Source organism: Aquarana catesbeiana, linkage group LG13, assembly GCF_042186555.1.
Source record: "Aquarana catesbeiana isolate 2022-GZ linkage group LG13, ASM4218655v1, whole genome shotgun sequence".
Classification (NCBI taxonomy): domain Eukaryota; kingdom Metazoa; phylum Chordata; class Amphibia; order Anura; family Ranidae; genus Aquarana; species Aquarana catesbeiana.
Genome location: NC_133336.1, coordinates 3,576,496 through 3,590,796, shown reverse-complemented (window position 1 = coordinate 3,590,796; position 14,301 = coordinate 3,576,496). Strand labels below are relative to the sequence as shown.

General features: G+C 45.8%; 1 protein-coding gene across 2 annotated transcripts in view; it reads right to left on the bottom strand.

The window, feature by feature from the left end:
* The window catches only part of DDHD1 (DDHD domain containing 1), a 76,201-nt gene that overhangs the window by 17,156 nt on the left and 44,744 nt on the right, over nucleotides 1-14,301 (bottom strand). For both annotated transcript variants that reach the window (XM_073609655.1, XM_073609657.1), the window contains 4 exons: nucleotides 13,375-13,481; nucleotides 2,228-2,496; nucleotides 2,015-2,087; nucleotides 562-711 (listed from right to left, as the gene is read on the bottom strand). In XM_073609655.1, the coding sequence (XP_073465756.1) occupies nucleotides 562-711; nucleotides 2,015-2,087; nucleotides 2,228-2,496; nucleotides 13,375-13,481 (599 nt within the window). The remainder of the gene's footprint in view (nucleotides 1-561; nucleotides 712-2,014; nucleotides 2,088-2,227; nucleotides 2,497-13,374; nucleotides 13,482-14,301) is intronic.

Below are 14,301 nucleotides of genomic sequence, written 5' to 3'. Positions count from 1 at the left end.
AGTGCGATCCATGGAGGACCCACCTCCCAACTTACAGAACTTAGGCCAGGTTTTCACTATTGGGACCTGAAAGTTGTGCGATTTTTTTGCCGCGACTGGAAACAATGCCTGTGTATTCTTGAGGTTTATGGACCTCAAGTCGCATCAAAGTGGGACCAAAGTAGTGCAGGAACTATTCTGAAGTCGCATAGATATGATTGGTACTCAATGGAAATCATAGGGAACAACTTGTCATGCGACTTTGCAGTCCCAAGTCGCACTAGTGGAAACCGAGCCTTAAAAGTATCTGCTACTGAGGGCTTGGTGCCAGATATCACAGCATACCTTCAGAGGTCTAGCGGAGTCCATGCCTCAACGGGTTGGGGCTGTTTTGGCAGAAAAAGAGGGGGCCTACTCAATATTAGGTGGGTGGTCATAGTTACGGCTGATCGGTGTAGATGTGAGATAGGTAAGGCTGCATGACTACAGACTGAATACCGGACATTAGCCCTGTTATGAATGGTTCCCTTTAATGAACAGAGCTGCCCCCTGCTGGATACAATGAGATGAGCGGCCACTTACCACTGGGTCTGCTGGGTGAAAGATATTACACAAACGGTTACAAATGGCTCGAGGCAAAATATGATCTTGAGTTCCACTATTTCCGGGACGGATGCCGCGCAGCGCCAAGAAGACCGCTAAAGGTGATCCCATGCAGAAGAAATTCTCAACCTAAACAGATCAAGAGAAATCACGATCAAAATGTAAAAGGAGAACTTACTTCCCAATAACCTCACCCCGACTACCCCACAAATCCTATGTTCATTTATAATAGGGGGACCTAAAACTCTGGCTTAAAGTGGACCCAAAAAAAAAGAGCATTATCTGACAGGGAACATGTAGAGGTGTTGAGCAGAACTATGGGCACTGCTAGTCTCAGGAGATTTGGAGTGAGATTTTCTGCCTGCCACGACCCCTGCCTGCATCCGACTACTAAGTTTTCTACCTGCCACAATACCTACCCGCACCTGACCACTTTGTTTGCTGCCTGCCACAAACCCTGCCCAGACCTGACCATTTTATTGTTTACTGCCTGCCACAACCCCTGCCCAGGCCCGACTATTTAATAGATTGCTGCCTGCCACAACCCCTGCCCAAACCTGACCATTTTATTGTTTGCTGCCTGCCACAACCCCTGCCCAGACCTGACCACTGTTTGCTGCCTGCCACAACCCCTGCCCAGACCTGACCACTGTTTGCTGCCTGCCACAACCCCTGCCCAGACCTGACCACTGTTTGCTGCCTGCCACAACCCCTGCCCAGACCTGACCACTGTTTACTGCCTGCCACAACTCCTGCCCAGACCTGACCACTGTTTGCTGCCTGCCACAACCCCTGCCCAGACCTGACCACTGTTTGCTGCCTGCCACAACCCCTGCCCAGATCTGACCACTGTTTGCTGCCTGCCACAACCCCTGCCCAGACCTGACCACTGTTTACTGCCTGCCACAACTCCTGCCCAGACCTGACCACTGTTTGCTGCCTGCCACAACCCCTGCCCAGACCTGACCACTGTTTGCTGCCTGCCACAACCCCTGCCCAGATCTGACCACTGTTTGCTGCCTGCCACAACTCCTGCCTGCACCTGACTACTTTATTAATTTGTTTGCTGCCTGCCATGACCCCTGCCTGGACCCAACTATTGTCTTGCCTACCACATCATGAAAAGTCTCTGCACTATGGCCCTTCTATCCCAGAAACCCCTTGGTGGGGTGATCCTGAGGGCTATAACTTGGTGCTAATTTGCAGCCTAGACAAAACCAGGGACCTCAAGGATTTCCGGCCCATCTTTCCTATCAGGAACTCTGGTGAAGAACAAATCAAACTCAGACTTCACGCCCCGGGGGGTGGGGGGGGGTATCACCTTGTCCCGAAATAGAACGCAGATTAAATCCTGTGTGTGGGGGGGGGCAGAGATGGTGATCATCGACAGATGGCGAGATAACGGACGTTTATGCTGCACGAATCTACTAACCTTAAATTTTAAGGCCGGAGTCGTCGACAAGGAATTCTTCAGTCCCTGCAATCGATCTTCCAGTTCTTTTAATCTGTACAAATGGACAACAAAAGAGAAAAGTTTTGGTAAATCTCGGAAATGGGTGGATGAACAGTGAAAGCCGATCGACCTCCATCGCTCTGGAGAACAAGGTCTTCTAGGAGTCACGTGACCTCCTCCGTGTCCACTGACCGTTGTTTAGTCAAGAGGAGTTCTCTGAGCAGATGCTGCTCCTCGTAACTGATCCAATGCTCCTCTGTCTCCTCCTCCTCGTGCTCGTGCTGCTCCAGCTGCTCATAGAGGTGCACCGGATTCCAGCCCGTCATGATGTCATACGTGATCACGCAGCCCAGCGAGTGCGACACGATGGAGACTTTCCCGCCTTTTTCCTCGAACTCCGGGTTCCGGGAGCAGAACAGGGTGTAGAGACGGTTCAGTTCTAGCTGGAGACCTTTCACCAACTGTCAACACAGAACAAAACCCAATGACTTCACCGCTCATTTCCGGACAACCATCAGTTCTCTGTGCAGCCAGGACGAAGAATACTGACAACAAAGAGAGCAAAGGGCGCCACCATCTGAGTGTAGCAATTAAAGGTTCGAGAAAGGAGCGTGTTTATGGCCTGAAATGCGTAGCCATGCCCGCAGCCGCTTCCTGACGTTCACTAAGCATGTGATATCCAGCTGCTCCAATGGGGGGGGGTGATGTGCCTGATGTTTTCTATTACATGCAAGTGCATAAAAGTCCTTTTATTTGTTTAGAATAAATTGCTACACTCAGATGGTGGCGCCCTTTGCTCTTTTTGGTTGACATGTTTGGAGGATTTACCCGGTCCTTATTTAACTCCCTGCTGACCAGACTTTTCTGGCACTTTTTGTTTACAAATTTAAATCAGTATTTTTTGCTAGAAAATGACTTAGAATTCCCAAACATACATTTTTTTTAGCAGAGACCCTTGAGAATAAAATAGCGATTGTTGCAATTTTTTTTTTTAATGTCACACAATATTTGCGCAGTGGTTCTGCAAAAGCAAAAAAAAAAAAAAAAAAAAAAAAAAAAAAAACACAAAAACCACAATATTTACCCCAATTTGTTTGCATAATGTGAAAGATGATACGCCGAGTAAATACCTAACATTTCACGCTTTCAAATTGCACACACTCGTGGAATGGTGACAAACTACAGTACTTAAAAATCTCAATAGGCGACGCTTTAAACGCCTTTACAAATTGCCCGTTTAGAATTACAGAGGAGGTCTAGTGCTAGAATTATTGCCATCACTCTAACGATTGCGGCGATATCTCAGATGTGTGGTGCGAACACTGCTAACATATGTGTGCGCAACTTGCGTATGCGTTCGCTTCTGAACGCGAGCTTGGAGGGATGGGGGTGCTTTAGATTATTATTTTTTCTTATTGAACACTGTCCCTTTAAATTTTTTTTAAAATAACTTATTACAAGGAATGGAAACGTCCCTTGTAATAGGAATAAGAGATGACAGGTCCTCTTTATGGAGATCTCATGTAATAGAAATAAGAGATGACAGGTCCTCTTTATGGAGAGATCTCATGTAATAGAAATAAGAGATGACAGGTCCTCTTTATGGAGATCTCATGTAATAGAAATAAGAGATGACAGGTCCTCTTTATGGAGATCTCATGTAATAGAAATAAGAGATGACAGGTCCTCTTTATGGAGATCTCATGTAATAGAAATAAGAGATGACAGGTCCTCTTTATGGAGATCTCATGTAATAGAAATAAGAGATGACAGGTCCTCTTTATGGAGAGATCTCATGTAATAGAAATAAGAGATGACAGGTCCTCTTTATGGAGATCCCATGTAATAGAAATAAGAGATGACAGGTCCTCTTTATGGAGATCTCATGTAATAGAAATAAGAGATGACAGGTCCTCTTTATGGAGAGATCTCATGTAATAGAAATAAGAGATGACAGGTCCTCTTTATGGAGACATCTCATGTAATAGAAATAAGAGATGACAGGTCCTCTTTATGGAGATCTCATGTAATAGAAATAAGAGATGACAGGTCCTCTTTATGGAGAGATCCCATGTAATAGAAATAAGAGATGACAGGTCCTCTTTATGGAGAGATCTCATGTAATAGAAATAAGAGATGACAGGTCCTCTTTATGAAGATCTCATATAATAGAAATAAGAGATGACAGGTCCTCTTTATGGAGATCTCATGTAATAGAAATAAGAGATGACAGGTCCTCTTTATGGAGATCTCATGTAATAGAAATAAGAGATGACAGGTCCTCTTTATGGAGATCATGTAATAGAAATAAGAGATGACAGGTCCTCTTTATGGAGAGATCCCATGTAATAGAAATAAGAGATGACAGGTCCTCTTTATGGAGATCATGTAATAGAAATAAGAGATGACAGGTCCTCTTTATGGAGATCATGTAATAGAAATAAGAGATGACAGGTCCTCTTTATGGAGATCATGTAATAGAAATAAGAGATGACAGGTCCTCTTTATGGGGATCTCATGTAATAGAAATAAGAGATGACAGGTCCTCTTTATGGAGACATCTCATGTAATAGAAATAAGAGATGACAGGTCCTCTTTATGGAGATCTCATGTAATAGAAATAAGAGATGACAGGTCCTCTTTATGGAGATCATGTAATAGAAATAAGAGATGACAGGTCCTCTTTATGGAGATCTCATGTAATAGAAATAAGAGATGACAGGTCCTCTTTATGGAGAGATCTCATGTAATAGAAATAAGAGATGACAGGTCCTCTTTATGGAGATCTCATGTAATAGAAATAAGAGATGACAGGTCCTCTTTATGGAGATCTCATGTAATAGAAATAAGAGATGACAGGTCCTCTTTATGGAGAGATCTCATGTAATAGAAATAAGAGATGACAGGTCCTCTTTATAGAGATCTCATGTAATAGAAATAAGAGATGACAGGTCCTCTTTATGGAGAGATCATGTAATAGAAATAAGAGATGACAGGTCCTCTTTATGGAGATCTCATGTAATAGAAATAAGAGATGACAGGTCCTCTTTATGGAGATCTCATGTAATAGAAATAAGAGATGACAGGTCCTCTTTATGGAGATCATGTAATAGAAATAAGAGATGACAGGTCCTCTTTATGGAGAGATCATGTAATAGAAATAAGAGATGACAGGTCCTCTTTATGGAGATCTCATGTAATAGAAATAAGAGATGACAGGTCCTCTTTATGGAGATCTCATGTAATAGAAATAAGAGATGACAGGTCCTCTTTATGGAGAGATCTCATGTAATAGAAATAAGAGATGACAGGTCCTCTTTATGGAGATCTCATGTAATAGAAATAAGAGATGACAGGTCCTCTTTATGGAGATCTCATGTAATAGAAATAAGAGATGACAGGTCCTCTTTATGGAGATCTCATGTAATAGAAATAAGAGATGACAGGTCCTCTTTATGGAGAGATCTCATGTAATAGAAATAAGAGATGACAGGTCCTCTTTATGGAGATCTCATGTAATAGAAATAAGAGATGACAGGTCCTCTTTATGGAGATCTCATGTAATAGAAATAAGAGATGACAGGTCCTCTTTATGGAGATCATATAATAGAAATAAGAGATGACAGGTCCTCTTTATGGAGATCTCATGTAATAGAAATAAGAGATGACAGGTCCTCTTTATGGAGATCATATAATAGAAATAAGAGATGACAGGTCCTCTTTATGGAGATCTCATGTAATAGAAATAAGAGATGACAGGTCCTCTTTATGGAGATCTCATGTAATAGAAATAAGAGATGACAGGTCCTCTTTATGGAGAGATCTCATGTAATAGAAATAAGAGATGACAGGTCCTCTTTATGGAGATCTCATGTAATAGAAATAAGAGATGACAGGTCCTCTTTATGGAGATCTCATGTAATAGAAATAAGAGATAACAGGTCCTCTTTATGGAGAGATCTCATGTAATAGAAATAAGAGATGACAGGTCCTCTTTATGGAGATCATGTAATAGAAATAAGAGATGACAGGTCCTCTTTATGGAGATCTCATGTAATAGAAATAAGAGATGACAGGTCCTCTTTATAGAGATCTCATGTAATAGAAATAAGAGATGACAGGTCCTCTTTATAGAGACATCTCATGTAATAGAAATAAGAGATGACAGGTCCTCTTTATGGAGATCTCATGTAATAGAAATAAGAGATGACAGGTCCTCTTTATGGAGACATCTCATGTAATAGAAATAAGAGATGACAGGTCCTCTTTATGGAGATCTCATGTAATAGAAATAAGAGATGACAGGTCCTCTTTATGGAGAGATCATGTAATAGAAATAAGAGATGACAGGTCCTCTTTATGGAGAGATCTCATGTAATAGAAATAAGAGATGACAGGTCCTCTTTATGGAGATCATGTAATAGAAATAAGAGATGACAGGTCCTCTTTATGGAGATCTCATGTAATAGAAATAAGAGATGACAGGTCCTCTTTATGGAGAGATCATGTAATAGAAATAAGAGATGACAGGTCCTCTTTATGGAGAGATCTCATGTAATAGAAATAAGAGATGACAGGTCCTCTTTATGGAGATCATGTAATAGAAATAAGAGATGACAGGTCCTCTTTATGGAGATCTCATGTAATAGAAATAAGAGATGACAGGTCCTCTTTATGGAGAGATCTCATGTAATAGAAATAAGAGATGACAGGTCCTCTTTATAGAGATCTCATGTAATAGAAATAAGAGATGACAGGTCCTCTTTATGGAGATCATGTAATAGAAATAAGAGATGACAGGTCCTCTTTATGGAGATCTCATGTAATAGAAATAAGAGATGACAGGTCCTCTTTATGGAGAGATCTCATGTAATAGAAATAAGAGATGACAGGTCCTCTTTATGGAGATCTCATGTAATAGAAATAAGAGATGACAGGTCCTCTTTATGGAGATCTCATGTAATAGAAATAAGAGATGACAGGTCCTCTTTATGGAGAGATCTCATATAATAGAAATAAGAGATGACAGGTCCTCTTTATGGAGATCTCATGTAATAGAAATAAGAGATGACAGATCCTCTTTATGGAGATCTCATGTAATAGAAATAAGAGATGACAGGTCCTCTTTATGGAGATCTCATGTAATAGAAATAAGAGATGACAGGTCCTCTTTATGAAGATCTCATGTAATAGAAATAAGAGATGACAGGTCCTCTTTATGGAGATCTCATGTAATAGAAATAAGAGATGACAGGTCCTCTTTATGGAGATCTCATGTAATAGAAATAAGAGATGACAGGTCCTCTTTATGGAGATCTCATGTAATAGAAATAAGAGATGACAGGTCCTCTTTATGGAGATCTCATGTAATAGAAATAAGAGATGACAGGTCCTCTTTATGGAGATCTCATGTAATAGAAATAAGAGATGACAGGTCCTCTTTATGGAGATCTCATGTAATAGAAATAAGAGATGACAGGTCCTCTTTATGGAGATCTCATGTAATAGAAATAAGAGATGACAGGTCCTCTTTATGGAGAGATCTCATGTAATAGAAATAAGAGATGACAGGTCCTCTTTATGGAGATCTCATGTAATAGAAATAAGAGATGACAGGTCCTCTTTATGGAGACATCTCATGTAATAGAAATAAGAGATGACAGGTCCTCTTTATGGAGAGATCTCATATAATAGAAATAAGAGATGACAGGTCCTCTTTATGGAGAGATCTCATGTAATAGAAATAAGAGATGACAGGTCCTCTTTATGGAGATCTCATGTAATAGAAATAAGAGATGACAGGTCCTCTTTATGGAGATCTCATGTAATAGAAATAAGAGATGACAGGTCCTCTTTATGGAGATCTCATGTAACTTACAGAGAGCCCCTAGTGAAGGGGGCTTCTAGCTCTGCATTCATAGATCATGCACCCTGTTGGTTGGAGATCTCTGGCTCTGACTGAGGAAGGGGGGGGGGGGGGGGGCAGACCTCTGCAGAGAGAGCCCTGCTTCCTTACAGAGAGCCCCTAGTGAAGGAGGCTTCTAGCTCTGCATTCATAGCTCAGCCCCCATCTCTTCCTTGCTGGGCTCCTCCTGTGTACCATGCTGGCAGGGGAGAGTCTTCCCTACTCAGTCTGTGGCTTTCTAAAGAAACCCCTTTAATGAAATGTATTCTGATTGGTCAGCTGGGCTCTCGGGGTTCGGGAGGAACCTAAAATCATCATTCAGGCCTGGTTGTGGTCGGAGTTGGCCTTTAACCAGCTAGTCTGTGGGATTGAGAACTATCCCCCCTCCCCCGGCACACAGGTGACACACACAGGTGAAGGTGGTGTGCGGGACGCGGTGACTCGGCGCGGTTCCCGTGTTCTGGCAGCGGATCGCTGAGCGCTGAATAATTGATGAGCGACACGACTGAGCTGGCGACACGCATAGCCGCTAATAGGGAGGCGCATTGTTTGTGTCTAACAGGCGGAACAAGAGCAAACATCAGTGACAGCGACTATTATCCTCGCCATGTACTAATGTCCGGGCGCTGAGAGAGCCGGGCTAAGGGGGGGAGGGGAGAGAATACCTCCGTACACCGGGAGGGGGGAGGAAACAAGAAATACACACAATGAAAAAAGACAAAAAAAAAGGAATGAAAGAGAAAAAAGTAAAGTGAAGTCCGAAATTCTACATTTCTTATAAAGTGATACAATGTAATAAAGTGGAAGTTTAATCCGCTTATATTTCACCTTCTCTGGTCCCCCCCCAATAACATGAGGATGATATTTGCAAATAAAACCTTTCCAATTGCATTACATTTTCTACTTTAGACTCGGTGACATCACCAGATCTCTGTGCTTCTCTATGCAATACAGGCAGATCATGGCTGGTGGGAGGGGCCAGCAGGGGGCAGATCATTGGCTGGTGGGAGGGGCCAGCAAGGGGCTGTACATAGTTTCCTGAAAACATCCCCCCCCGTCCTGATGGAAGCAGTGGGAGGAGTTATGCAAATATCAAAATGTCTTGATGGGTGGGTGTCAGTCCTGTAGGTAAAAAAAATATCTCCTAAACCTTTACGGTTTAGGAGATATTCCCCTCGCAATGAGCCGCTGACTGCAGCGGCGCATGCGCACAGGGGATTCTCGGCTGGAAGCCCGGTGTGGACTGGGTGACATGCCGGCGCCTCGTTCTAAGGTAAGTATCTTATAATGAGCTAGTATGCGGTGCATACTAGCTCATTATGCCTTTTCCCTTGCAGGTGTAGGAAAAAAAAAAAAAAAAAAAAGTCAGCGGATTTACCACTGCTTGAAATCGAATGAATGAAGGGGAAGGAGGGGAGATCAGAAAAAAAATAAATAAATAAAAAGAAGAGAATAAAAAAAAAAAATCATAATGATAAAGTATAAAAATGTTACAATATCAGACTTCATATTTTAATGAACACAAATTAGAGATATATAATAATTTCCCTTTGGAATTAATAAAGTATTCAGAATCTGAATAATAAACTATAATAATGTATTATATACAGATAGAAGGTTCCCGAACCTGCCTGGTATCACCTCATATAGTGGAGGCCAATCAGGTGCACTCTCTGGGCAGACAAGGAACCTGCTGATTGGAGAAGGAGAGAGCACAGGGAGGAGCTCATCAATCTGCTGCTGCTCCTTCATTGTGCAATCACAGCTTCTACATAAGAAATCTCTCAAGAGAATATATATATGCCCCCCCCCCACATGCCTCAGGATGAGTGCCTGTCCCGCAGCCAACGGGACGGACAGCTGACATTTCCTGAATAAAATCCGGAAGATTCCACCCAACGAGCAGCCTCTGCCGTTACCTGTGCTCCCCATGACGGTGCGGTATCGGTGCATATCGGTGCGGTGCGGTATTATATAGGTGCAGTATCGGTATTGGTGCGGTATCGGTATGGTATCGGGGCGGTATTGGTATGGTATGGGTGCGGTGTGGCATCGGTGAGGTATGGCATGGTATCGGTGCGGTATGGCATGGTATCGGTGCGGTATGGCATGGTATAGGTGCGGTGTGGTATCGGTGCGGTGTGGTATCGGTGCGGCGTGGTATCGGTGCGGCGTGGTATCGGTGCGGCATGGTATCGGTGCGGCATGGTATCGGTGCGGCATGGTATCGGTGCGGCATGGTATCAGTGCGGCATGGTGTGGTATCGGTGCGGTATGGTATGGTATCGGTGCGATATGGTATCGGTGCGATATGGTATCGGTGCGATATGGTATCGGTGCGATATGGTATCGGTGCTGTATGGTATAGTATCGGTGCGATATGGTATCGGTGTGGTATGGTATGGTATCGGTGCGATATGGTATCAGTGCGGTATGGTATGGTATCGGTGCGGTATGGTATGGTATCGGTGCGGTATGGTATCGGTGCTGTATGGTATGGTATTGGTGCGGTATGGTGTGGTATCGGTGCGATATGCTATCAGTGCGGTATGGTATGGTATCGATGCGGTATGGTATGGTATCGGTGCGGTATGGTATCGGTGCGGTATGGTATCAGTGCGGTATGGTATGGTATCGGTGCGGTATGGTATGGTATCGGTGCGGTATGGTATCGGTGCGGTGCGGTATGGTATCGGTGCGGTATGGTATCGGTGCGGTGCGGTATGGTATCGGTGCGGTATGGTATGGTATCGGTGCGGTATGGTATGGTATCGGTGCGGTATGGTATGGTATCGGTGCGGTATGGTATCGGTGCGGTGCGGTATGGTATCGGTGCGGTATGGTATCGGTGCGGTGCGGTATGGTATGGTATCGGTGCGGTATGGTATGGTATCGGTGCGGTATGGTATGGTATCGGTGCGGTATGGTATGGTATCGGTGCGGTATGGTATGGTATCGGTGCGGTATGGTATGGTATCGGTGCGGTATGGTATGGTATCGGTGCGGTATGGTATGGTATCGGTGCGGTATGGTATCGGTGCGGTATGGTATCGGTGCGGTATGGTATGGTATCGGTGCGGTATGGTATCGGTGCGGTATGGTATGGTATCGGTGCGGTATGGTATCGGTGCGGTATGGTATGGTATCGGTGCGGTATGGTATCGGTGCGATATGGTATGGTATCGGTGCGGTATGGTATGGTATCGGTGTGGTATGGTATGGTATCGGTGCGGTATGGTATGGTATCGGTGCGGTATGGTATGGTATCGGTGCGGTATGGTATCGGTGCGGTATGGTGTGGTATCGGTGCGATATGCTATCAGTGCGGTATGGTATGGTATCGATGCGGTATGGTATGGTATCGGTGCGGTATGGTATCGGTGCGATATGGTATCAGTGCGGTATGGTATGGTATCGGTGCGGTATGGTATGGTATCGGTGCGGTATGGTATGGTATCGGTGCGGTATGGTATCGGTGCGGTATGGTATGGTATCGGTGTGGTATCGGTGCGGTATGGTATGGTATCGGTGCGGTATGGTATGGTATCGGTGCGGTATGGTATCGGTGCGGTATGGTATGGTATCGGTGCGGTATGGTATGGTATCGGTGTGGTATGGTATGGTATCGGTGTGGTATGGTATCGGTGTGGTATGGTATGGTATCGGTGCGGTATGGTATCGGTGCGGTATGGTATCGGTGCGGTATGGTATGGTATCGGTGCGGTATGGTATGGTATCGGTGCGGTATGGTATCGGTGCGGTATGGTATCGGTGCGGTATGGTATCGGTGCGGTATGGTATGGTATCGGTGCGATATGGTATGGTATCGGTGCGGTATGGTATGGTATCGGTGTGGTATGGTATGGTATCGGTGCGGTATGGTATCGGTGCTGTATGGTATGGTATCGGTGCGGTATGGTGTGGTATCGGTGCGATATGCTATCAGTGCGGTATGGTATGGTATCGGTGCGGTATGGTATCGGTGCGATATGGTATCGGTGCGGTATGGTATGGTATCGGTGCGGTATGGTATGGTATCGGTGCGGTATGGTATCGGTGCGGTATGGTATGGTATCGGTGCGGTATGGTATGGTATCGGTGTGGTATGGTATGGTATCGGTGTGGTATGGTATGGTATCGGTGCGGTATGGTATCGGTGCGGTATGGTATCGGTGCGGTATGGTATGGTATCGGTGCGGTATGGTATGGTATCGGTGCGGTATGGTATGGTATCGGTGCGGTATGGTATGGTATCGGTGCGGTATGGTATGGTATCGGTGCGGTATGGTATGGTATCGGTGTGGTATGGTATGGTATCGGTGTGGTATGGTATGGTATCGGTGTGGTATGGTATGGTATCGGTGCGGTATGGTATCGGTGCGGTATGGTATGGTATCGGTGCGGTATGGTATGGTATCGGTGCGGTATGGTATGGTATCGGTGCGGTATGGTATGGTATCGGTGTGGTATGGTATGGTATCGGTGCGGTATGGTATCGTTGCGGTATCAGTATCGGTGCGGTGTGGTATCAGTACGGTGCGGTATGGTATCGGTATCGGTGCGGTATGGTATCGGTGCGGTGTGGTATCAGTACGGTGCGGTATGGTATCGGTGCGGTATGGTATCGGTATCGGTGCGGTATGGTATCGGTATCGGTGCGGTATGGTATCGGTGCGGTATGGTATCGGTGCGGTATGGTATGGTATCGGTGCGGTATGGTATGGTATCGGTGCGGTATGGTATCGGTGCGGTATGGTATGGTATCGGTGTGGTATGGTATGGTATCGGTGTGGTATGGTATGGTATCGGTGCGGTATGGTATCGGTGCGGTATGGTATCGGTGCGGTATGGTATGGTATCGGTGCGGTATGGTATGGTATCGGTGCGGTATGGTATGGTATCGGTGCGGTATGGTATGGTATCGGTGCGGTATGGTATGGTATCGGTGCGGTATGGTATGGTATCGGTGTGGTATGGTATGGTATCGGTGTGGTATGGTATGGTATCGGTGTGGTATGGTATGGTATCGGTGCGGTATGGTATCGGTGCGGTATGGTATGGTATCGGTGCGGTATGGTATGGTATCGGTGCGGTATGGTATGGTATCGGTGCGGTATGGTATGGTATCGGTGTGGTATGGTATGGTATCGGTGCGGTATGGTATCGTTGCGGTATCAGTATCGGTGCGGTGTGGTATCAGTACGGTGCGGTATGGTATCGGTATCGGTGCGGTATGGTATCGGTGCGGTGTGGTATCAGTACGGTGCGGTATGGTATCGGTATCGGTGCGGTATGGTATCGGTATCGGTGCGGTATGGTATCGGTATCGGTGCGGTATGGTATCGGTGCGGTATGGTATCGGTGCGGTATGGTATCGGTATCGGTGCGGTATGGTATCGGTATCGGTGCGGTATCAGTGCGGAGTTCCTCTTACCTCGTCTCTGTACAGCGGGCTGGTGTAGTACATGATATCCATGGCGCTGCTGTTCAGCATGTCCCGTATACCGCGCACCTTGTCCGGGGTGATGGAGTCTACAGTGTCTGAGGGAGCGACCAATCAGAACAGGAGGATGAAAGAAGTGCAACAAAATGTTACCAATGTATCTAAAAACATGTTAAAAGAAGAGAAATACACAGACAGAGGTGATCGGTGAGGAGATGGGGGACAGAGGTGATCGGTGAGGAGATGAGGACAGAGGTGATCGGTGAGGAGATGGGGGACAGAGGTGATCGGTGAGGAGATGAGGACAGAGGTGATCGGTGAGGAGATGAGGACAGAGGCGATCGGTGAGGAGATGGGGGACAGAGGTGATCGGTGAGGAGATGAGGACAGAGGTGATCGGTGAGGAGATGGGGGACAGAGGTGATCGGTGAGGAGATGGGGGACAGAGGTGATCGGTGAGGAGATGAGGACAGAGGTGATCGGTGAGGAGATGGGGGACAGAGGTGATCGGTGAGGAGATGGGGGACAGAGGTGATCGGTGAGGAGATGAGGACAGAGGTGATCGGTGAGGAGATGGGGGACAGAGGTGATCGGTGAGGAGATGAGGACAGAGGTGATCGGTGAGGAGATGGGGGACAGAGGTGATCGGTGAGGAGATGAGGACAGAGGCGATCGGTGAGGAGATGGGGGACAGAGGTGATCGGTGAGGAGATGGGGGACAGAGGTGATCGGTGAGGAGATGAGGACAGAGGTGATCGGTGAGGAGATGGGGGACAGAGGTGATCGGTGAGGAGATGAGGACAGAGGCGATCGGTGAGGAGATGGGGGACAGAGGTGATCGGTGAGGAGATGAGGACAGAGGTGATCGGTGAGGAGATGAGGACAGAGGTGATCGGTGAGGAGATGAGGACAGAGGTG